Raw genomic sequence first — 21,636 nt, 5'->3', positions numbered from 1 at the left:
GTGAGGCTTGTATACAGTTTTCTTAATTCTTTGTGTGGAACATTCGCACTCCTGACTCAGTCAATGGCTTGCCATGTGTGCATATTCTGCTCAAACGCACACACATGCCTAAACCAACTGATAAATCAATGAATGCCACGGTACAATGAAAGCATTTCTCGCAATTCCATTCTTGCCACATGAAGCTTGCATTTTGTGTAGTGATTGACTTTTGAAGTTGTGTTCTCTACTAGATACAAGAGTAAATTCTAGGTTATGCCCCAGTCACATAGACATCCCGCATCACCCTGGACCACCCCGGATCTGATCCGGGAGGCCAACACAGCAACTTTTGGAGGTAAAAAACATCCGTGTGGCTGCCGTGTAGATGCCATGTTGATCCGTGTAGCTGCCGTGTTGATCCGTGTAGATGCCGTGTTTGTCCGTGTAGACGCCGCGCTCTTCCGGCCTTATCCGTGTAGCTGCCGTGTTGATACCGTGTGTACAGTCATACCAAAATCCCAGATCTACCGGGATCTCCCCGGATGTGCCCGGTGTAGTTGACGCTATTTAACCAGTACCAAAATCACTGCTGACACCCAAAGTGCTGTTACCGTGTCCAATCGAGCAAGGTTCAACAACATTGGGCTGACATAAAAACAGCAAATTAACAATGACCTTTGGTGACGACACAACTCTCTCGTTTCACGTGTCTTGAGGCTGTGAAATGCAAGCGCCCTCTACTGCCCAAGCTATGTTTTGACTAATCAGAGCTAGGCTCTCGCCTATGACGTCACTGGCATAAATTAACGTCTGCTTCATCCCGGCCCCTTAAATGTAAGACTCGACGAACATTTACTCCTTTTTTTTTCTTTTTTCTTTTTTTTTTTGGCCAAACAACAAGTATAAAATCAACTTCTGGATACACCTCTATTTTACTAATTTATGCTTGTTATCGACAATAATTAACAGATATACAAACCTTTGTGAAATGTACATTTCACAAATGTTTCCTATCAACCAAATGTCAAACATTTCCCTTTGAAATTCTACAGCTGATATAATAAATGACCTTTCTTAGACAAATATCAACAAGGGCTCTTGTAACCACAACTCTGTTGTAATGCTAACCAAAGTTAACTTTCAGTGTACAAACTGTCTAAATTAAAACCTTTCTGATAACTGCATATGCTCAAATGCCAAAATGGCCTTTATTTGACTCATCTCATGTACAATACAAACACTGTACTTATGAATTTTAACAATTTTCTGAATTATCGATTGCTTGTCTGAAAATCCAGTTCAAACCAATGGATTTATACAAATGAATGCTTGCTAAAGATGAATTTTGCACTCTTACGTCCTTATCGTCTAAAAAAAAAACACCATTCTTGAATATCAAACAGTATTCATTTTCCAAATCATCCTTTATAAAAAGAATAATTCATTAGTCTCCATTTCATTTGAATTTCATAAAGAAAATGAGTTTCATGCATGTTTTACCAAATTCATTTTCATGAAATTTTCTGTTCTGTAGTAAAGCAATTTCATGTAAAACTCCATTTTGCAAAATTCATCCTTGAGCTCTGGAAACAGTAACTCGTGTACACATGGATCATACATAAATTTCACATTTTATCTATTTTCAGCAGTTATCCAAAATACTTGAATATTCGTTTCAACCCGAATACAGTGGACCCTCGTTATAATGAACACCGATATAACGAGGTTTCATTATAACAAAGCAATTCTGGTAGTCCCAAATTACAGTTTTCTCTGAATTGCACTATCTTTGCAACCCCAATATAACAATATAACAACGACCTCAATATAACACCTCTCTGGCCCCAGGACCTCACTATAACAAGAGTTCACTGTAGTGTCAAAAAACACATGAATTTCAAATAAATGGCAAATTCATTGTCCATAGAGTTTGATGCGTTATCATTTTATGCTGAATCTCGATTTTTCAATGTCAGTGTTCAAAGTTTCTATTCAGCATTTTAAATTCATTGTCATGACCTGGATACTGTCTCTGTCATTTAGATTGATAATTTGATTAAAGTTTGATGGTTGTCATTTTTCAATCTTCCAACAAATTATTGTGGCCTCTTTATGTCATCCATTACAGGTAATGAAACATTGCTGTTGCTGCTGAGTTTCCAAACTGCTTCCTCATGAAATTTCCATGCAAATTATCCACATTTCTTTAAAACAATGAGGCGGCGCTTGGCTTGCACCTCTATAAACCTTTCTAATAAATCACAAATAAATCTCCGCAAATGTAGCACATGAGGCGGCGCTTGGCTCGCACCTCTACAAAGTGCTTAATGTAATAGCTGTAAATGTTGCCACAATTATTCATGCTAATTTCTCCACTGTTTCCAGTAAACACAGCTTACTGATGGGGCGCGTGATCAATCCTGTGCTAAGCTTCACTACTGCTGAACGAACGACATTGTCCCTGCCAAAATGTGCCTCCACAACTCTCCCCATCATCCATTTGCTCCAAGGTGCATCTTCTACCACTAGCACAATATCGCCAACTGCAATATTTCTCTTTGCATTGGTCCATTTTTGCCTTTCCTGCAGGGTTGGCAAATATTCCCTGGTCCATCTTTTCCAAAATACATCTGCCATGTATTGAACTTGTTTCCACCTCCTATGGCAGAACATGTCCTTTTCATCGAAGACACCAGGTGGCAATGCACAGTTTGGCCTTAACAACAGAAGGTCATTGGGTGTTAACGGCTCGGCATCAGTCACGTCTGTTGAAACCACAGTCAATGGCCTACCATTAATGATGCCCTCAAACTTGCACATCAACGTCGCTAGGGCCTCGTCATGAAGACACTGCTGCTTCAGCAAGGCGTTCAGTACTTTGCGGACAGTCCGAATCATGCGCTCCCATGACCCTCCCATATGTGATGCAGCAGGGAGTTTAAACTTCCATTGTATCTCCTTCTGAAGAAGATGCTGATGAATAGCTTGTTGATTCCACTGTCTGATACCTTCCTTTAACTCTCTCTGTGCACCAATGAAGTTGACCGACCAAATCATCTCAGGTCTTCCTCTCCTTGAAATGAATCGCTCGAGTGCATTTATGAATGAGTTTGTGTCCATTGAGTGTAAGACTTCTAAAATGCACTGCTCGTAGTACAAGACAGGTAAAAATGCAGCCGTACCTCTTGAGTTGACTCCTGCCTTGTTTCACATAGAATGGCCCAAAACAGTCGACTCCAACAAATGTAAAGGGAGGTTTATCTGGTGTTATCCTCTCCTTGGGTAAGTCTGACATTTTTTGCTCACTGGGTTTTGCTGACTGACCTTTACATGTAATACATTTTCTCAATACCTCACCCACAGCATTACGACCTCCTAAGATCCAGTACTTCTCCCTCATCAGAGATAAGACATACTCTCTGCCTGAGTGACCGGATTGATCATGATAGTGTCGAATGAGCAATGTTGTGACTTGGTGCTTGCTGGGTAGTATCACTGGATGCTTAATTCCTTGGGTGACTTGACTTCTCTCTAGCCGTCCTCCTACACAAATAAGACTGTGTTCTGTGAGTCTTGGATCTAGTCGTGATAAACGGCTGTCTTTCTTCACTCTATGCCGTTTGTCGCCCTCTGTAGACTGCTTCAGGAGTGCAATCTCATCCTTAAAGTGCTTACCCTGCACATAACATATTACATCTCTTTCAGCCTCTTTCATTTTCATCACTGAGATAGGTTTCTTCATGTCTGAAGGATCAAATGACACATCGTGTCCTGCTTTGAATCTCAGGAATGTTCTGACTCTGCGGAGGATTACTACTGCCTTCCTCAACTGGTACCAAGAAGAATATCTCGTCAGTAGTTCTTCCATTTTGTTTTCGTCACCATCATTACATTCAGATGCCATAAAGACCTTGGCTTTATCGTCCTTGACTTCTTTGTCGTCATCTAGATTGGGGGCATTCATTTCTGGTTGCACAGGCCAACACTCTTCATTTTCTTGAAGAAATTCTGGGCCTTCTTGCCATCTTTTGTTGGTTACCATTTTACTAGCTGACAGGCCCCTAGACAAGTCATCAGCTGGATTGCATTTAGACTCCACATGGAGCCACTGGTGTGGTTCTGAACTTCCACGAATGATGGCTACTGGTTCTGGTTGCATAAACCTCACCAGGTTTACCTGCTCGTACTTCTAATGGAGTCAATGCTTCAGGGCAGTCTTGACCAATTAACAACTCAATGTGCACTGAGGACACCTCTGGAAACTCAATTCCCTGTAAATGAGGATACAAGCGAATATCCTCATTGACTGCAATGTTCGAAGAATTGATATGAAGTTCCTTCTTGGTAAATGTACCTATCTCAATTTGATGTCCTGATGTGCATCCTTCTACACAAAGGCTAACCCTCTTACATTGTATCTGTGTATTGGCTCCACTTAATGTTGATACAGACAAGGTCTCCATAATGTCCCTCAGCACCAAGTGTGGAGGCTAATTTCTCTGAGCAGAATGAACTCGTGGATCCGCTGTCCAACAGTGCATAAGTATTAACACCAGTCTGCCCTCCTATAGCTGTCACCTTTACTGGAACAATCGGAAGAGCTACATGTCTTACGCCGGCCCCTGTGACGTTACTAGTGACTTGAATGTTTGGTACAGGAGCGTCCGAGAATGAATTCCCGCTAGATTCAGGGCCTTGGGACTGCTGAGCACCACTTGGTTTCCTTTGTTGGGTAACATTTCCTCTAGATTCAGGACTATGTGACCTCTGAGCATCAGTGCTGGAATTAGTTGATTTCCTTTGTTGCACCACATGCAGAAATTTTGTGTGCTTCATTCTACAACCTTTCACAGAACATGTGCGATTTAGACTGCACCTGCTTGAGACATGTCCTCCTTTAATACAACTGAAGCACAGACGATTCTCCGTGGCGAAATTGAATCTGTCAACAGGCTTCATGTCTTTAAATGTCTTGCATCCAAACAGATCGTGATCTTGACTACACTGTACATAATTTGCATTTGCGTGGCTGGTTGTTGGCGTTAGAATTGGTAAAGTTCACTCCATATGGTTGGGAAAATTTACTGCCATGTGTTGCTGTGCTCTTTGGTCTTGGACTGTCCCGTTTCCTGTCTACAAACAGCTCTCCATAAACTGGATCATTGATTTCCTCGGCAGCATCTGCAACAAACTTCACCACATCACTGATGCCTGGTGAACGTCCCTGATGTCGAATGTCCCTCACTTGGCGTAACCAACGGCTTCTGAGGTGATAAGGAAGTCTTTCAACGATCTTCACCATCTGATGTTGGCCTCCCATTTCATTGGTCATCTTAAGTGCCTTCAGAGTCTCAACGCAAGTTCGAAGATCATCACAGAATCTTTGCAAGCCCTTCATGTCATTGTTTCTCAGAGATGGACCCGTTGTGAGCTTTCTGACCCAGGCTTCACAAATCTTGAACTTCTTTCCAAAGCGTTCCTCCAGCAAAGACCTTGCCTTGGCATATCCTAGTGAAGGTTCCATCACAAGGCAGCTCTGAATGATCTGTTTGGGTTCACCCTCACAGCAATGGAACAGTCTCAAAAGCTTGGAGCCATCATCAAGGGATGATGATCCGATGAGGTTCTCAAAATAAAAGTGACAAATTCATAGTAACGAAGAGGGTCACCATTGAATTTGACAACTTCCACATTATTCAAACTTATTGCTTCGAGCAAACGCTGACTCTAGAGATTAATATCTGGTTGAGACTGTTCCTTAACTGGAGAACTGGATGCTAGTGGGCCTGACCCTGCTGAATAAGGGATGGTATCCTCCTGACTGTGAGATCTGACATCCTGCTGGGCAATGAGGCCAATGTCTGAATTCCTCTGACTCTGCACCCTCTGGGTGGCCTTTGGGAGGCTTGACTGTGACTGTGACTTGTGTTCTTCCTCGTAGAAGCTGGTATACGCCTCCTTCTCGGCTTTGGCGATGTCCAATTTAGTCCTAATCTCCAACTCATTTCTTTTTTGTTGAATTGTTCAATTTCAAGTTCCTGACGTAGTTTGAGAGCCTCAGTTTCTACTGCCAGGGCTGCTCGACGGGCCTTGAGTTTTGCACGCAAACGGGAACTTGAGGTAGAACTGGCTCCTGACTTGACATTGCTAGCAGAATCTTCGGGCTTGATGCTACTGGCCGAATCCTCAGACTTGATGCTGCCAGCCGATTTCCCATGCTTGGTGTCCTGTATTGAGCCGACAGCACTCATGACGGTAGACAGCTTGAGTTGACGGAACCAAACAAAAGTCCAGACCGCTGTTGTTGAACTAATGTAGTTGACGCTATTTAACCAGGTCCAAAATCACTGCTGACACCCAAAGTGCTGTTACCGTTTCCAATCGAGCAAGGTTCAACAACATTGGGCTGACGTAAAAACAGCAAATTAACAATGACTTTTGGTGACGACACAACTCTCTCGTTTCACGTGTCTTGAGGCTGCGAAATGCAAGCGCCCCCTACTGCCCAAGCTATGTTTTGACTAATCAGAGCTAGGCTCTCGCCTATGACGTCACTGGCATAAATTAACGTCTGCTTCACCCGGATTTCCCCGGATCACCATGTAGATCCTTGAGCATCCGTGTTTATATGTGACTGGGGCTTTACGGTCACTGTTTTGTGTGCAAATTTCTTGCCTCTACAATAATGCAGCTACTGGTTGTTTGAAAGAAAAACAGTGCATAGTCCAATTTACATCAAGCAAAGTTTGGTATTTTTTGTACAACTTTGCTCATTACATGCCATGGGTAACAAAAATTCATAAAAGTTACATAGATTTGATTAACAGAATGCTTTTAACAAAATGTTTTCCTAAAGCGTGATTACATGTATATTGCTGTCTGAGAATACTGTGGCACACAGGACCGGTGGTGAACACCATGGCACTTAAAAAGTTAATGACATTTATTATGACTTGATTTATTTCCTAACAAGCGTTATTTAAAGTTGATAACATATAATAATTATAAGGAAAGAACAAAACCAATTCTAGCTGATATTAGCATTAGTGTTCAAGTAATTATGTAGTTCAATTAGAACTGTTTCACTAAATGTCCTAGGAAGTAGATTTGTACCTTTATGTCCGCTTCGGTAAAGAAGTTGTTAATCTTGGCACCTCTTACTGCAATACTACATGGTAGCAGCAGCACCATCTTTAGTCCTTCAGTGTGGGAAGTCAGGATGACTTCAACTTTTGACAGACTTGTTAGGTCGGATGATTTTGAATAACGATTGGCACAGGCAAGAAAGATAACTGCATAGAGTTGTGATTAATTCTTAATTTGTTTCATACATAAGTTTATTTAATGTAACATTAATGTCATGGGGATGTTACCACAACCAAAATAAGTCATAATTAACAATCAGTGAACTGCTACAGATATGTCACTGCATTTTACACACGAACAACACTTCAGATAGCAATGCTTCTTAGCCCGTTTAGGACGGACTGATTTTGCTACAACACGCATTTCCCATAGAAACCTGCCCAAGTATACTCGGGACTCGTCCTCAACGGGTTAAAAGATGATTTTAGTGAAAAGAGTGTATCTATTGTAGTACATGTAGTATTTATTTCTCTAAATCTTACAATATTTGCTGATTTATTCCCAAGTTATGAAAGTGGATGCTTTAAAGTGTAGAAATTGTACAATGCAGAGGTTGCATGTGTGTATGTATAAAACTAAGCTTAGAATTTGCTTGCTGGTGTGCATTTTCCAACAGGCAAATGTCGTCGGCCTCATGCCAAAAGGGCCGTAACACCATAGACTTTGTACACTGTTAGGGCCCTTTTGGCATGAGGCCGACGATGTATTCATTGTTGGTACAGTGGTTTCTAAGAAGTTTTCAGTGTGTGTAATTTCAATGATGTAGTTTTGATAATCTTGTACATTTTGAATAGTAACCTCCGTGTCTATTGACCTTGCAGTTGCTAACTGATATGATGCATTATGTAGCACGCCTCAATCGTTGTACGTGCTGTAGCTGGATTTAGAATTTCAGTAAGGAGGTACTGGGTACTCTCAGCAAGAGATACTAAGCGAGTACATCCCCGGCCTTAGTCCATGGCAGGTGAACATACCAATAGAGATTCGTGAAATGCCCATTGAGCATCCCAATCCACTCTCTCGTGCACTAGTGAGCTCTGTTTTGGAAAACTGTAAATATGTTCTGCACTTGTGACCACCAATTTTAAATCCCACAAAAAGTCACAGATTAGGATTCTCTAATGGATTGCATTTTTTCCCCCTTGGATTTTTTTCCATTTTCTCTAATAAACTGTGGGTATTAGACGAAGTGGGCATATCCCATCTGGAAATAGACCAACTGGTAATGAGACTAAGTGGCAATTGGACTTTACGGTCAGTGGAAGAACTGGTTGTAGACCAAATGGGATTTAGACCATGTGGGTTGAAATTAAATGGCTACTAGACAAAGTGGGATGAAACCTAGTGATAGATCACTGCTCACAATGTCCAGTACATTCTGATCACTTTTAGCCATGGTTTCAGCATAATTCTAGTTTATTGACCTACAGTTAGGGTGTTTCAATGCAATACATGTACAGCATTACTTTTGTAACATATATGTATGCCTATGCTGTATTGTTTGTGTTGTAAGCGGAGAGATGATTTTGTTCTTATATTTTTGTGGATGTTAACCATATTTCAAATTACTCTGAGGTACAGTGTATTTTAATTAAGGAAAAACTTTAACATGTCCATGTTTTGTTCAATTCACATGATACAACTCATGACAGACAGTGTTGTAGAGAATGTTTCCCAGTCATCTTCAGTGATAGTCTGAGTGTACATACATGGTGCAGTGTATATACAGTAATGTTCTTACTCATTGAACCGCCATTTTGCTTCAGTTTGTCTCTCTGTCTGTCTGTCTGTCTGTCTGTTCATTTCCCATCTGAGAAGATGGCTGGATAGCCTGTATTCAGCTATGCTAAGCTGGTCTTACATGGGGTCCATTTGGATGTGAGGGATGCGAGGCGGTACCAGTTCACCGGGTTAAACATCATCTGAAGCGCTTTGCGATGAATGAGTGAATCCACTCCCTCCCCTCACAACATGCTAAACATGTACATGTATTGATAAGTAGTTTGAGCTAGAGTACTTGTCGACAGTTTTTAAAAGTTGGATAGAATTTGATATGTATATATAATAATTATATAGTATATTATCATATATATATATATATATATATATAATATAAAATAGCATACATACTTATGATACAGGCCGGCAGTGCACGACAAAAGTTATAGTGCACGCAAAATATAACGATTGCAGACGATAACCCACTATCGATTTGATATCGGTTTTTGCTCCCTCATTTTAATCATCGAGTACTGAATCCCGCACCTCATCGACGCGATTGCGCCACAACCGCGATATGCTCGATATTATCGTTATTCTCGATTCTCGCTGGCTATGCCAGCAACTTATCTGTGTGGGACTAGACTTTCAGCGGTAGATTTAAACATGGAAGCTGAAAAAATGGAAGCTGAAAACAGGTTCGCTACTTTTACAGAGACTGATCTATATAAACAGTATCTTAGACAATAAGGACATAAAGGATGCCATCAAATACGCCCTACGAATTTTGGACTCCTACTATTCTGAAAAAGGAATCAATCCGACGGATATTGAGCAAGTCAACCCAAGATTTGTGCCGCTTTCTCCGTACATTCTACGCGAAAGTGTGCCGTGGAAATGGGTAGCGTGTGCGTGTACGGTATACGCTAAGCGCCCTTTGATCACGCTACGCTATGAACTTTTACTACGACATTTACAACACACTCTCGGAATCCACTTGTGCAGCAATGGTGACTTCAATGATGCCTGGCACGAGCCTTGTGTTTAAATCCAGTAGATCCCTAATCCTACAAAACATCATCTAGTCCTGGTCCTGGACCCACAGTGCAGTAAGTAAACTTAGGCGTCTAACGTGTTACTGCTAGTGCCAGTGTTAGATCCATGGTAGACCTATTGTAGGGTTAAGTGTTAACTAACGTTAGCTCTGTCGCTCGTATTAAAGTGACGTAGGTCTAGTACTAGTAGTAGTATAACGTTAGGCCAGGGCCCCTAGACCTAATCTATCGTAGGGCCTAGAAATCGTTAGATATAACCACGTAGACCCTAGACTCTATGTTTGAATTTGAATCTTCAGGATTTTGTCTACACAGGTTAAAAAAACTGGTATTATTGCTTGTCTAGACACGTGTAGCGTTAGAGTCTTAAATGATCTAAACAGCTAGACTTTAGTATTTTTTTCAATTTATCTTGCCTGGGTATGTATGCTATTTTATATAACACATAGTGCATGACATCGTATTGCACTATAACAAGTACCAAGCACCTCCAAATTCTGAATTTGCCCTCAGGCAATTATATTCAATTCGGCCTGCGGCCTCATTGAATATAACTGGCCTTCGGGGCAAATTCAGAATTTGTCGGTGCTTATATTGTTATAGTGCATTCAGCCTCATGCACTATATATATAATATAATATATATATATATATATATATATATATATATTGCATATACACTAGTCTGTGCGTGTGTGTATGTGTGTGTGTGTGTACACATGACACGTTAGGCTATTGCATGTTTGTTTTGAGTACATCAATTTAAGATCCTCTCATTTGTTACGCACACCATGCACTCACAAATCAGGTATCAATACGCATTCATTTATTGATTGCCTTTGATACATTCTAATTTATTTCAGTATCTCCTTTTTTCTGAGGAGCAGCAAAAATAGAGAATAATGAATCAACAAAAAATATAGAAACACTATTGTCTCCGTGTGTAAAGCCGCATGTAACCAATACAGTTTAGAAAATCACCGGTGAATCTACAAGTTTCCTAATAAAACGGCAACTGCAGGAGAAATTTATAGAGTAAAAATCCAAATGTTAGAAATTTAATTCAAATCGGACACAAGATGCAGTTTCAGATCTTTTCTTTTTTTGTTTACATTGTGATCCCCACAGCCCTGTCAATGCAGGTTATTGTATAATCAATCGTGAATCAATTATCGTCCTAGACTGAAGTTACATGTATATAAATCCAAGTTTTTACTCGATAATAACATATTGGAGAAAACTTTGTAAATGATTTTCAAGCATGGTCTTTGAAATTATTACCCAAACATGTTATGATAAATGACGAGAATCAATTGTTGCTGAATAAATTCACCAAGTTCTATAGAACTCCACTTTATTGACAATTGCGACTTGTAATTAGAAGTCACACATAAACCACAATAGTAAAATTATCAAGGAATAGACCCTATACTTGAATTTCAAATAAACTTTATTATTTTCCGCCAATTACTCCACTGAATGTGTATTTTCTCATACTTTTCTCATTGCTTTCATTTCTCCACAACTGAATTGCAGTACAATGTATTTTTGCACTGGGAATACTGTGGGAAAACCCTATCAGACGAACCCCTCATTATAACAAACAACAACAAGACAAATTAAAAAAGTGTTATTCGACTTATTAATCTCCCCCACACATTGCGGGGCTTGGCCGCGGCTTGGCCGCAGCCGAGCCCGCCTTCATTTCAGTGTAAACGTGCAAAAGGCCAAATGCGGGGCCAAAATTGGCCGCGCATTTGGCCACGCTCTGGAGGTGGGCTCGGCCGCTGCCTAGCAGCGGCCGAGCCCGGGCTTTTCTCAGTGTAAACACAAACTGGGCCAGATGCGCGGCCAATTTTAGTCTGGCTTCCAGACCCTCTGCCCGTACTTTTTCGCTATTCAGGATATTAATCCCTTCAACGTCGAAAACTAGCATAGTTTAAGGTGGTTTTGTCCTGCAAAGGATTTTTCCTTCGGCATAGGCATTTGCCCGAACGGCGACTTCGTCGCCACGGAATCCAGTTGGAAAAGGGTCTGAAAACCAGGCTATACCATATTGCGTTTGTTTACAAGCAGAGCGCCACTACGACAAAATATTGAAAGGTTTGAATTAAAGGCGCGGCCGAGCCCGCCTTCATTTCAGTGTAAACGCGCAAAAGGCCAAATGCGGGGCCAATTTGCCACGGTCTGGAGGTGGTCTCGGCCGCGGCTTGGCCGCGGCCGAGCCCTGGCTTTACTCAGTGTAAACGCAAACTGGGCCAAATGCGCGACCAATTTTAGCCTGGCTTCCAGACCCTCTGCCCTTACTATTCCTCGCCACGGAATCCAGTCGGCAATGGGTCTGAAAACCAGACTATGCCTATACCAAATTGCGTTTGTTTACAAGCAGAGCGCGACTACGACAAAATATTGAAAGATTTGAATTTAAAGCCCGGGCCGAGCCCAGCAGTGTAGACGAACAAAATTGCGGGGCTCGGCCGCGGCTAGGCCCAGCCCCGCACTGTAAACGGGGTCCAAGATTTATCGTTTTGCAAGAACAAGATCTTTATTATTCGATAAATGTTTAGAATCACTGAATATTTACGTAGGAGGCCTACCGATACCCTTATACTTGGCGCATTCAAGCTGTCACATGCAGAAGTTTCTACGTCGTGATAATATTCTCGTATATTTTATAGTCTATATTTACTGCGGAGTTTAGTACGATTTTTGAGTAAAAGGATGTCACCAGGCCTTATCAAAAGATTATGTCAGGATAGGAAATGAATGCCTGTATGTGTGTGAATGGGTACCATCATGTATGTGTGTGTGTGGGGGGGGGGGGAGGCGTTGCCAAGTATTGACAAAATAATGTCACTCTTTCAGAGCTACCAAGTCTCACGCATTGTGAGTGAGACTCAAGCATTTAGGGTCTGTCTCACGATCTCACGCATGACACCCATTTTTCTCACGCATTGGGAGCATAGCTTAAAGGATTAAAGTGAGAGTTGCAATTGAAGGCATATTTCCCTTTTGTCTTTCAAAATAAGTAAAAAAATAGTCACTTAAGTATGCACCAGCTTGCACCATTAAGAGCTAAAGATCGAAAAAGCTCCCTACCATGGGAGGGCGGATACCCCCCTCCCAATCCCCTCCCCTCGCTCAGTCGCTTCGCTCCCTCGCTCATGTACATGCGCGCGCGCCGAGATGCTGAGTCATGAAAATCTCACTCATAAAAATATTTTGAACTTGGCATCTATGCTCTTTCTTAATTACAATTATTGTCGCATGGACCTCGCTTGAACCCCCGCCCCGCCAAGAAAATGATAATAATGATAAAAATCACACATACTGTAGTACGCTAATACACACACTCGCCGTCTATACTTATTTTGTGTGAATTTGAGAATGATAGCAATAAATAAATAAGATCAAGAGAAAAGGGCAATGAGCAGTTCACCACGTCAAACACTCTATTCATAGAAAAAATATTGTGAGAGAGTCATGTTACAGATGAAAGACAAAGGTATTCATTTTCGCTTCCTTTATACAAGCGTATACATGCGCTAGATCGTTGAATATAAAAAAAAAAGTCATTCATGTAAAGCATGTAAAATTATAGCTTTCTATTTCAGATAGCGATCAAATCAAAGGTTGCGAGTTTTCTTGCAACATTTCCAGCCCGACGGGATATAAATTAAGATAAATTAATTGAAATTGGCCATAGGCCTATTAACTCGTCAATATCTCTATTTCGCAAGAATAGTTATAGATAGAGAATTTCTTTCTCCAGTTGAACCAGTGCAGAATAGAGATACCCAAGCTAGTGACTCTTCAGATGTGTTGTAAACCCTATACGCTACAATCATGGTTCTACAACGAAAAAAGCTCCATGCTACAGTGAAGTAACATTGATTGCTCATGACAATTGAAAGAGGCCACTGAAATGTTATCCGATTAAAATGATTTTGTATTATGTTTCTCATTACTAGTATATTGGCGGAAAACCGCTCAATGCTCAATCAGTCTGTTGTCAATCACTCATCATGCAATTTCCAATGCTCTAACAGTTGATAACCATGCATATGGTGACATTTCGCCGCCTCTTTCTGCCGGAGGGATTACGTGACTGCGCGTTTATAACCGTCGATCATAGTTAAAAATTAATGATAGCAAGAACATCCATCGTAATACTATGTAATCCTCCGCGTTGTTTTCGCGCTCTCCTATACTTCAAGCTACATGTACGTCTGTGTTATAACTGGGCCGTTGCCTGCCAGGGCGGTTGTCAGGACGACGGGGTTTCCGCACAGATTCGCCTCCTCGAACAGATGCTGCATCAGTGACACCGTTCTGTAGAGAATCAGCGGCAGAAGCATCTAAGGCCCTGTTGGATAATATGGATATTTAAAAGTGAGCTTTATAATTTCATCGTATGAATAGATGAATCGAGTCGGACAGACACTCGTGTTTACGCACTGATGATATTACCATCTGTACATAGTTTAATGATATAAAGATTTAGGCACATAATATATATCATGTGTGTATAGGTTCTGTATACTGCAACTACTAATTAATGCTACTAGCAATGATATTACTAATCAATGTTATTACTGATTAATGCTGCTAGGTATATACATGTGTGTGTGTGTGTGTGTGTGTGTGATGAAAATCAGAATTAAAGCAATGATACCAGGAAAACAGTGGCGGATCGAGGCGGGGCGCATCGGCCACCCCCCCCCCCCCCCCCCCCCCACACACACACACACACACACTCCTCCCTAATTTTTGTCAAAACAAAAGAAATATCTCCGACAGTTGTCCGATGTTTGAGCATGAGGTTAGTTAACATTCACTGTCAATAATGTCGATGAGCCGATATAATAATCATAATCACATGTCTGGCGGTAAGAGGAATCAAATCAACAAAGGGGGAGCAGCTTATACTTACTTTTTGGGAGTTCCTTTGATAGCATTGGATAATAGAAAAGAAAAGAACAGATGATATATAGTGTTTGCTACATTTTATACCAGCATCTCAATGAGCGCGGAGCATTGAATAGACAGTATACTGCATCCCTTTGCGTGTCACATCATAATAATCTCTCCATAGGAATGCGTGTGAAATTTGGGCATACTTGATTCACTGGCGCAAAAAGTGTTACTTCATACATCCTAGTCGGTGCACCACATTTGGAAAGCAGCAGCTATTCAGCAGTTAGAGTATTGCCGTAGTAAATGATACATTAAGTTATGATCTGAATCAAAAAGAGTTACATGTTTCGTTTTTCAGCAGCTTACCAAAAACATACGACTTATAGGGATTGCGATGGTTAATTCTGACAGATATACACCCTCTTTCTATATTAAACCTCGAGTATTGCAAGCATAAAATGGAATGAAGTGCAAGTATTGTTTAAAACAGCATTTAAAGATTGATTTTATTGTGTTTAAAGTTGGTTTTCTCCGTTTCCAACAATGAAGTATCATGTGAAAGTGGCATGAATAAAAAGTCAACAGGAGCATAGATACTTCGGCATAATCATGATCAACAGTAAACGAGTAAACCAAGACCAAAGTTAATGTGATCACGCCTAGATATTATCGTCTTTACCCATGTGCTTGGCGGGAAGTTTTAATTGGCTAAACGTCTTCAATCTTATTCTACACACCTTCAATGATGACACGGAACGTGTTCCCGTTCAAGTTGCGATCGAACGATTCACCGAGCGAGCTGCCGGAATCGTCCGAAAGAATGCCGGGGTCCTCTTCGTCTAGATTCGACTGCAGGATTGGATTGTAATAATAGTAATAATAATAATAATAATAATAAATATAATGATAATTATTATTATAATAGATATAATGATAATAATAATAATAATAATAATAATAATAATAATAATAGATATAATGATAATGATGATTATTATTATAATAGATATAATGATAATAATAATAGTAATAATAATAATAATAATAATAATAATAACCCTAAAGTTAAGAGAAATATGTAGGGGTCATTGTCCTACCCTTTATCGAGCTGCATTTTAACACTCCAGACCTGTCATGCCTGTGCCACGTAATGCTAGAGAACAGAGTTCCCGTTGGTGAAAAGGGCCGACTTACTCTCTCTAAAAAAAAAGATCGAGTGAAAATGTTCACTCTTAAAGGAGTGAATATAAAAAAGAGTGAATTTAGAGTGAAATTGGAGTAAATTTTGGGTGAAAATGTTCCTTTTCACTCATTTTGGAGTGACCTCAGGGATCACTCAAAGATTTAGGAGTGATCTCTGAGGTAACTCCAAAACGAGTGAAAATGGAAATTTTCACTCAAAATTCACTCCAATTTCACTCTAAATTCACTGTTTTTTTTGTATTCACTCCTTTAAGAGTGAACATTTTCACTCGATTTTTTTAGAGAGTACTCTCTCGTAGACTGGATATATCATACTCGTGCATGTTTAAAATGTATGTATATATTTCTGCTTCTTTTACAAGCAGTAAAGAATTTACTACCAGCAAAAAGTAATATGCATATTCCCACTGGAATGGTTTCTCCTGCATTTAGTTCATCCTCAAAAAACAAGATGTAATTGATATCTGACCGGACTCTCGCGTTTCGCCCATGATGACAAACAAATAGTCTGCATACCCTTTAGTCTATTGTTTTATATCCATATTGACCTTTTTTTTCATTTTCCATCAGTTCAATATAACTTGATTTGATTTGATTTCTGGATTGTTCACAAAGTCAATATGACGGAACGAGCGATTCTACAAAAATAGTCATGCATTCGACAATATACGTTATACGTATACCAATCATTACACGATCAAATGGAAAATCGTGGATTTTACCAGTTTTATTCTATATGTTTCCGATGTGGATTAAGGAGTAACTTCAGAACGTCACCTATCAAATGAGGTCTAGACGATATTTTTTCCCAAAAATTTGTTTTCAAATCTTGATGGCTTACAGACTAGTCTTGTGATGAAACTTAACAGCAATTCAAAGTGTCGAAATGAAAGCACAACTAGTTAGCAGAGCACAGTGCATCATTGCTTCGGTATATCAGTGTGGAAGTGGTTATCATAATTATCACTTTACCATTATTTGACAGCATTATTATATCGGATTCTATCGGCATAACTTCCACAACGCTGTTTTCTAAATACAGTGTATGTGCACCAACCGCTCTGGAACAACTTACCACATGGAGGTCCGCAGCGCCGGCAGGGGTGCTGTACATTTCATAGTACCTTTCGATGCTGGAAGGCCCTCTCCTGCAAACCTCGATGGGTGGGTATACCAGAGGGTTGCCGTCCAAGTTTGAGGAGTGGCTGTGCTCAGCCCAGTCCAGCTTCAACAGGCGACCGATGCCTCGTGGCAGAGTGGTCAGACGGTTCATACCTAGCCAGAGATTGCGCAAGTTCGAGCATTTGCCTATTGACTCGGGGAGTTCCTCAAGGAGATTGTACAGCATCAACAGCGCCTCCAAGTTTGAGAGTTCGCCAATGCGATCTGATACTTTGAGGATCTTGTTATCACTTACGTCTATGAATTCGAGCTGCTTCAAGTCAAAGACGGCTTCTGGGATCTCCTCGTAGTAGTTGTTAGCCAGGTGCAAACTCTTCAGCTGCTGGAGTTCCCTGAAGTCACCAGGAAGGGTTGTTAGGAGGTTGTTGCTTAGCACCAATCTCTCTAGCTGCACCAGCTGACAGACTGACGCATGCAGCTCGGTCAGTTCGTTGGTGTCCAGACACAGCACGCGGAGGTTGACCAATCGCTGGATGTCACGGGGCACAGAGTGGAGCCGGAAGAACAAACATGACTTCCGGTCGGGACTAAGAGCGAGATACTCGAGGTCGGTCAGTTCAAACAGTTCCCGCGGGAGGTCTTCCAATTCCCGGCCTCCGAGTTTCAACCGTTTCAGGCCGAACGCCGGATCATGGTCCACTAGAAGTCGTAGCTTAGTTGATGACGCGCCATACCCCAAGCTCCTCTTGTTTCGAGGAGTTGAAAAGTTGGACATATCGTTCTCTAAAGACTGTATTAAGATAGTGAGACAATACGAACAAAGAAATAATTAGAAGACATAAATCAAAATGCCAGTGTTTCTATCAAGGATTATTCCAGATTTACATCCACGTCAATGCATGTATTTGGCATGTATTGTATACGACCGCAGAGTAATACACAGACAATACTCCTATAGATTCGGAGAACCTGCATCGAACGACGTATTGTAACGACAGAATATCACGAACAAAACGAAGCCATTTCAAAGCTTGAATAAAGCAAAGTCCATGATATCCACATTACCCTCGAGCACTGAAAACAGAAAACTGTGATGTCACTCCAGATTAGGAGAGCATTAGTGTTCAGTGAACTTTACGTAGCAGGATTTGCTACTTTTTCAGACAGTTAAGCTGAACAGGGAGTCAATTAATATCCGTTTCACATCAGGGTCCCTTTCGTATTTTCGATGTTACGGTAGCAACTCTTGCTTTAATGGCAACTTATAGCATCAACAACCAGTCAGGGAGCTGAATTCGTGTCATTACCATGACAACTGCCATTCCAGCAAGATTCGCTATCATGATATATCCGCGGGTTCTTATTCAAACCCGACCCCATTGAACAGCCCTTGAACTTTTGCTGAAGGCGTGCATGGTGGTGGCAGCAGCGAGACGGTTTGAAAGAAATAAGAAAAACAATGTGTTTGTTTGTTTGTTTGTTTGTTTTTAGCAGCAGCGAGACGGTTTGAAAGAAATAAGAAAAACAATGTGTTTGTTTGTTTGTTTGTTTTTAGGGGAAGGAATACTTTAATTACACCCTGAATTTTGCATGTCGTTGATTTCAATTGAATTGACATTTCTATCCTACACGTTCTGAGACGGTACATCCTGTCAGTGATTTTCTCTGTTTATTTGTTTGTCTATTAAAGGAATACCCATGTATAATAACTACGGTAATAATTTATATACTGTAGAACAGTTAGGTCCCTGTGGTACAGTGGATAAGACTTTTGACCTTAAAACAGAGGTCCCGAGTTTGAATCTCGCCAAGTGCTTACGTCCTTGGACAAGATGAGAGAGAGAGAAAAAAAAAGTGTTAAGAAATCGGTATCATTCGTGGCTCTGCAATTGGTATAAAAGTTCTTTAACACCGAAGAGGCTACAATAAGATAATTATCGTTATCATTATTATCTCTGTCTATAATAGATTTATACTTAAGGGAACATTAATGAACATTTTCTGAACATGGCAATCCAATGTTTGACCTATAATGTAGTATCAACAAGCATTTATCAAACAAACGTACGTGGTAACGGCACTGTGCAATTGTATGAAATAACAAACAATTGATATGAAGTAGACAGTGTTATATGTATAAAAAAGAGAGATAGTCCCTTTATATAGCACACGCACACACATTTGTCATAAACACAATTAGAATATACATACAAACACAAAATCATGCATGATATACATACATTATACATACATACATATATACATACATACAGGGTACGAACGTTCTATATCTGTATTATAATTGTAGAGAAACCCAAACATGCACTCACTTCTTAAGTCCATTAAGTACATTCACAGAAGAAAACAGTAATAATGGTCACACAATCAATTTATCCTGTATCATTTTGAGAACCCCCTCGCCCTTCTATTTTTGTTTCTGCGTAGAAGCAGAATAGACACCGACCTCGCCAGTAAAATTGCATGATAACCAAAATTTGAAGTTTAATCTCAGTTAACTACCAGTTCCTGTCTGTTTTATATAACTTTACAGCACTTTCCCCTCATATACATTCAGGATATCCGTGCTCAGGTAGTAACATGCGAACCATGATATCACCTAGCAAGCAGCACCCGTAATGACTTCAATCGTTTACCTTCACTGTGATTAGAACATGAACGGGCGAGTTCCGCGACCGTAACGAGTTGCCGACGGGCTGAAATCACTCAGACATCTCACTTCCCGCATCGCACGATGAATGATCGCTCCAGAATTCCTTCTGCCGACCGTGCCCCGGTGTTTTATCCTCTGCTTGGCCTATAGTATAACGGATTTCATGAATGCAATCTACCTCCAGGCAAAAACATTAATTCGCAATCTTGAATACCCTAGTCAAAACAGCACAGTGTGTGATTAAGCTGAAATAAATCTGCGTCGCACCATTACTACGGATTGAACAGTTCATTTCATTTATCGACATGGGAACAGTCGTCACGGGGAGAAGAAACGCTGTGGCAATAATGAATCCTTTCAGTCGAAGCAAACAACTTTCAAAGGATTCAGAAAGCAGGCGGTATTTTCCGATCCGAGCTTGGCAGTCATCTACATGTGATATAATATATAATTCATTGAGTTGCTGTGTAATTATCCGAGCCAGACCGTGCCCTATTCTCCTGATCACTGTAATTCCTCGCTCTGGCTATAGTTGAATAACATCCAACCCATGCCGCGGCGTCGCGTTTCCTTGGCAACCATCGACTTGACAGTGACTGGCCGTTTAATTATAGCTCGCATAACATTGATGGAGTCGATTCTCTTTCCCTATAACGTCTCATCCATGCATTCATGCGTTCACTTTGAGTTTTTGCCATATAGCCTTTCCCGTTGTGTTTGGACACCAGCCGACTCGAACGCTGTGCTTTTGTTCGGGCACTGAGTAAACAATAGCTGAGGCAACCGGCGCGGGGAATTCATGCGCAAATTTGGATTACTTATTTACCCAAACCTTTCATCTCCCCCCCCCCCCCCCCCCTCCACCCCGTCTCTTCTCTCTTTCCTCAATTCGTGTTTTATCAATTTTTCTGATCTTTCATTCCATTTTCATTTCAATCTCGTCTATCGATCCCTGTCTCCTGGGCTCTCCCTCTCTCTACCTAGCTATATCTGACGTATATTCTCTATTATCCTAATACGAGTTCCGTCTACCAGTCTATGTCTTGTCTGTTCTCTTTTCTATCTCTTCATTGAACTATCCCCTCCTAAACACACTAACACACAATAATAACTCAATATACAGCCTCAAGATACTCAGGTCATGTTGAATATTTCGAATAACATTTCCACAAAAAAAAAAAAATCTGAAGTACATTGTGATACATGTATATATGCCTACGCAATAGTATCATTAAACCAAACACAAACAATCATATCGGGGAGGAGCAATGTGGCTAATGCTACAATAATCATGATGTTACCGCGAAAGAGTATCGTGATGTATATTTCATTAAGACAAAAAGAAACAACGAACGAGCAAATATATGAAATATATATACATATATTGATATCTCTTCCATGTTATCGTGCCTTTACACAGTGATTCTTGATAAAATATTATTCAGGTCATGCGTGAACCCATGCTGTTTTCAGTTATCAAAGAGGGAAGGAGCTTAATTCCCACACTTTGTACAGCATGTTTATTTTAGGATAAAAAATAAACACATTGCTTAGCCCGGACTTTACCCTGATGTGTGTTATGCAAATAGGTTGATTTCCAATCTACTAACGGCCTAGCAACTGTTTAAGGTCCGCCTCACGCACACGCACACACACACACACACACACACACACACACACTCTCTCTCTCTCTCTCTCTCTCTCCCTCTCTCTCTCTCACACACACACGCACGCACACACACGCACATAGTAACAGGCCACCAATGACCAAGCACGCATACCCGAACACCCCATGTGACAGATTATAATTAACGAGAAATAG

At 40.7% G+C, this 21,636-nt stretch overlaps 1 protein-coding gene across 1 annotated transcript; it reads right to left on the bottom strand.

Moving 5' to 3' along the window:
- Nucleotides 1–13,527: 13,527 nt before the first annotated feature.
- On the bottom strand, nucleotides 13,528–19,952 carry LOC139731098 (uncharacterized). The gene is made up of 5 exons (XM_071641978.1): nucleotides 19,798–19,952; nucleotides 17,097–17,933; nucleotides 15,556–15,667; nucleotides 14,835–14,847; nucleotides 13,528–14,267 (listed from the first exon to the last, which is right to left on the bottom strand). The coding sequence occupies exons 2-5, from the start codon at nucleotides 17,916–17,918 to the stop codon at nucleotides 14,114–14,116; spliced, it is 1,101 nt and encodes a 366-aa protein (XP_071498079.1). The 5' UTR covers nucleotides 17,919–17,933; nucleotides 19,798–19,952; the 3' UTR covers nucleotides 13,528–14,113.
- Between the last annotated feature and the right edge of the window lie 1,684 nt (nucleotides 19,953–21,636).

Source organism: Diadema antillarum, unplaced genomic scaffold (assembly GCF_040938485.1).
Source record: "Diadema antillarum isolate AM-2024a unplaced genomic scaffold, OU_Dant_1.0 seq00000357_RagTag, whole genome shotgun sequence".
Classification (NCBI taxonomy): Eukaryota; Metazoa; Echinodermata; class Echinoidea; order Diadematoida; family Diadematidae; genus Diadema; species Diadema antillarum.
Note: the sequence above shows the minus strand (reverse complement) of the source record. Positions and strands in the feature narration are given on the sequence as shown.